General features: G+C 35.6%; 1 protein-coding gene across 1 annotated transcript in view; it reads right to left on the reverse strand.

Annotated features, from left to right (window-relative positions):
- The window catches only part of LOC106877177 (cap-specific mRNA (nucleoside-2'-O-)-methyltransferase 1), a 23,090-nt gene extending 20,081 nt beyond the window's left edge, over positions 1 to 3,009 (reverse strand). The window contains exons 1-2 of the mRNA XM_014926010.2: positions 2,703 to 3,009; positions 158 to 372 (exon numbers count right to left, since the gene is read on the reverse strand). Coding sequence (XP_014781496.1) covers positions 158 to 372; positions 2,703 to 2,733 — 246 coding nt within the window. The 5' untranslated portion in view covers positions 2,734 to 3,009. The remainder of the gene's footprint in view (positions 1 to 157; positions 373 to 2,702) is intronic.
- Between the last annotated feature and the right edge of the window lie 1,311 nt (positions 3,010 to 4,320).

Consider the following 4,320-nt stretch of genomic DNA (forward strand, 5'->3'; position numbering starts at 1 on the left):
CTAGTTATTACCCTTTCAAAAGATTTCCTCACAATATCCTGAATTTAACTTAAGAATCTCTGAGAGAGAGAAAATATAGCTACCTCATTGTAAATAACGGCAAGGCATTTTGTCCAATGTTCAATTAATTCTGTTAAATTATAAACCAAATACTTACTCCAGCATTATTGGCCAGGGAACTTGGTTTTGTACGAGGTCCTCTTGGAACCTTTGTTGGTCTGTTAGCTCCTTCATCATCTGAAGTTTCCAATGTTCTCTTCTGAGAGAAGAAAGGGACATAGCTATCACCTCTGCCCTCATCATTGCTGTCACTGAGGGCACTGCTATCATGACCTGCACCAAGATTAAACTGATCTGCATCGCTTTCAGAATCTGGAAGGTAAAAGGAAGTCATTTATTCCGTGAATCATATTGTAGATATGAAGCCTGTTTACTTATTTTTGTAGAGTTCAATGAATAAATAATTAAGAATGAATGTTGTGACTTAACTAGGTTCTACATGAAAAATGAAATTAGGCTACGGGATTGATTTTATCAACAATTTTGCAATACATTATAACACTGAATTCTTATTTGCTTTAAGTGTAGATGACTGAAATGACAGGTACCAAGTTAAATGATCAGTTGCCTCCGTCCACTAGTTGTAAACAGGTACTGTGTAAAGAGAAGCAGCATTATAAAAATGTTATTATATAACCCAAGGTCAGTGCTGGCTGAGCAGATACAGAACAGTAGTTTGTTAGATTGCAATGTTCAATTCATTCCCTGTCTGTCTATAAAAGTCTATTTAATATCTAGCCTCAAACCTGACTCCCACTTGTCTTAATCAACCATGAGACTGGATCCAATCACAGATTCTGGTTACAGGCTGTTGGTGTACCATGAGGAAAGGATCAAAGGTCCTTCTCTAGCCATAGGATCATAAGGCCAGTTTCCTGGATTCTGTGGTGTATATATTCCCCACTTGGATGGGACACCAATCGGTCACAGAATTACTCCTTTTTGCCACCTGAGTGGACTGGACCAATCTGAAATAAAGTGTTTTGCGCAAGAACACAACACATCGCCCAGTCCAGGGATCGTAACCACTATCTTATGATCACAAGTGCAACAGCCTAACCGCTAAGACACGTGCATCCACAGGTGTGTCGTGAATGATATACAATAGTCTATTCTTCGTTAAAACTCATCGTTATGCACAAGCATCCACTACTGAAGGGACGTTTTCCATAACCATCAGTGATTCCCATCAATATGTGAGACAGACATTAGTCAGCTTGGTTCGGAGAGAAACTTAATATCAAATAACAAGTTTATCATAATTCCATTCATACTGAAGATGTTTTACAAAATGTTTTACGAGATCGAATCCAAAGGTTGATTGGAACTTTTCATATTTTATCAGCCCAAGAAAAGAAAAAATGGTAAATTTAACCGCAACAAAACTTGAACTGAAAATATAAAGGATCATAAATTAAACACTGCACCAATCAGCTAACAACGCTAAAAATTGTAACAGTCTCGCAGTTAAACCTTTTGTTACTATATATCTGTCAAAATACACTACTTTGTTGCTATTAGTTTAGAATATAGGAAATAATTTAGTGAAATAAGTTTGCCGTTATGAAACAGATATCTAGAATATATATCAACATGGTATTTTGATGGACAGTTTTAACTTAGATCATTGTATGCATGTATAAATACATGAACCCCGACAAAATTCCTAAGTTAAAATTTACAGCAACAAAGCATTTTTCGATCCAAATTAAAAAGAGAATAATGTAAATGCGTATTTTAAAATGAAACCATTACAGAAAGAACACTTTCACTTTCTATAGCTCTATAAAAGGTATCATTAAATCATTAGTAAATTATTCGTTTTTTTTAAATAATTTTTCTTTTTGAAAATTTTAATTATCATGTTTCTTTTTTTTAATTTCAGATTTCTCTGCCCTACTTTATTGTTTGCTTTTGTTCCGATAACGATAAGGTTTTCTTTTTTATATATATGGGGTGAGGGTTGTTACACACACACACACACACACATATATATATATATATATTATTCAAATGTACGATTAAGAATCGGCATGTAATAGCTTATCAATTTAGATTTAAATTAACTAATCCACGTAAACAAACAACCAAAATCAAGATATTAAAAGATAAGCAGGTGCTACTGTAACCCCGTTGTTTCTGGATAGTTTGTTTCCTTGCTTGTGCTTCCTAAATGCTTTTCATGCTTGTCACTTTCAGTTGTGTTGTTACAACCCAATCTCTCAAATAAATAAAAGCTTGCAAAGCAAAATCTCTTCGAGATCGTGTTTTGTGTGTATATATTGTCCCTCTCGATGAAACTTCTTTTCCGAAAGGCATGACTCGATAACATAACATTGAGGACAACGTTTAAAATATACGTCGATTCTTACAGATCACCTAATATTACCTCCTAAATATTCTTTACTTTCCCGTTTAAATCATGCATCGTTGTATCGTTATTCACCACGTATGTATCATACGAAGTGTATTTGTTTTTATTACAGTTATCATTACATTAACAAAAAAATAACCAATTCAGGAAATAACAAGAAGTGACAAGCAACGAAAGATATTAGAGAACCACGGGCGATAAGTCGTGACACGAAATATCCAAGAACCGTGAGTGGTAGGAATAGCCAATAATCAGAACTTATACACACCCGAAAGCCTTTCAACTTTTTCAAAAGACATTTTCAAATGCGTGAAAGTGTTTTTAAGAGATCCGTCTCCAAAACATCGTCGCTTCCATCTGAAAGAGACAAAATGGTCTCTCTCAGTTGTCTCCCTTCGACACTTCCTCTTGATCCTCTCGCAACAAGCACCTACTCCTCGAGCAATTTTAGAAAATACCCATGTCTATATTTAGCTCTCGATTCTATAAAAACAAGACGGGTTGTTATTTTATTTTTTAAATTTTTACTTCACTCCTCTGATAGACAGCATTTGTATATTCTGACCAATTAGGTATTGACGTATTTCTACGAATTGAGTTGATTTCGCATAGTTTTTGTATCGAGTCATTTTCCTCTGTGTTTTTAATACAGCGTAAAATAAACTTAATTTCCGCCACTTCTTGGAACAAACACTTGATTTCAAATTCCATTTTCAATTGTTTGTTTGAAACATACAAGCATTTTGGGGGTCAAGTACGAAACGTAAAAATTTATCAAAAGTTAAGTTTTCAATCTCTTAGAAACCAAATATACTCGGTCATAAATATACTTCTATGCTTGTCAGTGGTTTAAATCGTTATTATTGTTCGTGCTGTCGCATCTCCAAATGCGCTTTCGTCTTAAGATCCGTTTGTGCTATGCCCCTAGTAAATAAAAACTGGTTCTATGATTTTTTTTAAAATAGATAACTTTCTGTGCAAGTATGTGAAAAATGTTACAAGTGAAACGAAACAGTTTCAACCAGCTGTCAAAAATTGCACGGTGTTCAAATTATATATACATCTCAAGAAATAGAAACGGGCGGCAAATTCCAGTATTTCACATTGCAGTTGTCCTTCTAACTCTTTGCTAAAAGAAGTATTCAAAGAGTACGCGCCACTTGTCATTACAGATGATACTATAAACGGAGTTCTTGCAGAGAAAGCTTTCACATTTGCTGCTTTGTTCCCAACTCCGTTGCACACGCTCTTCGATTCCTTTCCAAAACACTCCTTACCCGTCTACACTGTTAATCTTGTCAGATACACACGGACGTGCGAAAATTATACCAGTTGCTCCAACTGATCCCTAAATATATTCCTTCCATTACACAAACTGTACCATGGACTTCTTTTCTCACCAAACTTGCCGATCATTTTCTCTCTCTCTCTACTGGAATCTTTTCCAATCCTTAGAAACATATTATAGTGTTTCTCAATCTACGAGGGTGAGTCAAAAAGTAATGTCATTTTGTTTAGGCCAGGTATAATTACCAACACAAGAACATGTATCATACATCAAAATGAAGCTGGTCCTCTGTGGATCACATCCCTACTTCTCAACATAGTCACCGTTTCTCTCAATAGCAATGTTCCACCTTCGAATGAGAGAATGTATCCCTGCCCCATAAAATTCTGTTGACTGTTCTTTGAGCTACTTCTTCACTACAGTTTTCACTTCCTCGTCACTGGAATAATGTTTGCTCTCAAACCCTCTTTCGTGGGTCCGAAGAGATGATAGTCCAGCGACGAGGAAGTGAAAACTGTAGTGAAGAAGTGGCTCAAAGAACAATCAACAGAATTTTACGGGGCAGGGATACATGCTCTCATTCGAAGGTGGAACATTG

Source organism: Octopus bimaculoides, chromosome 11, assembly GCF_001194135.2.
Source record: "Octopus bimaculoides isolate UCB-OBI-ISO-001 chromosome 11, ASM119413v2, whole genome shotgun sequence".
Taxonomy (NCBI): Eukaryota; Metazoa; Mollusca; class Cephalopoda; order Octopoda; family Octopodidae; genus Octopus; species Octopus bimaculoides.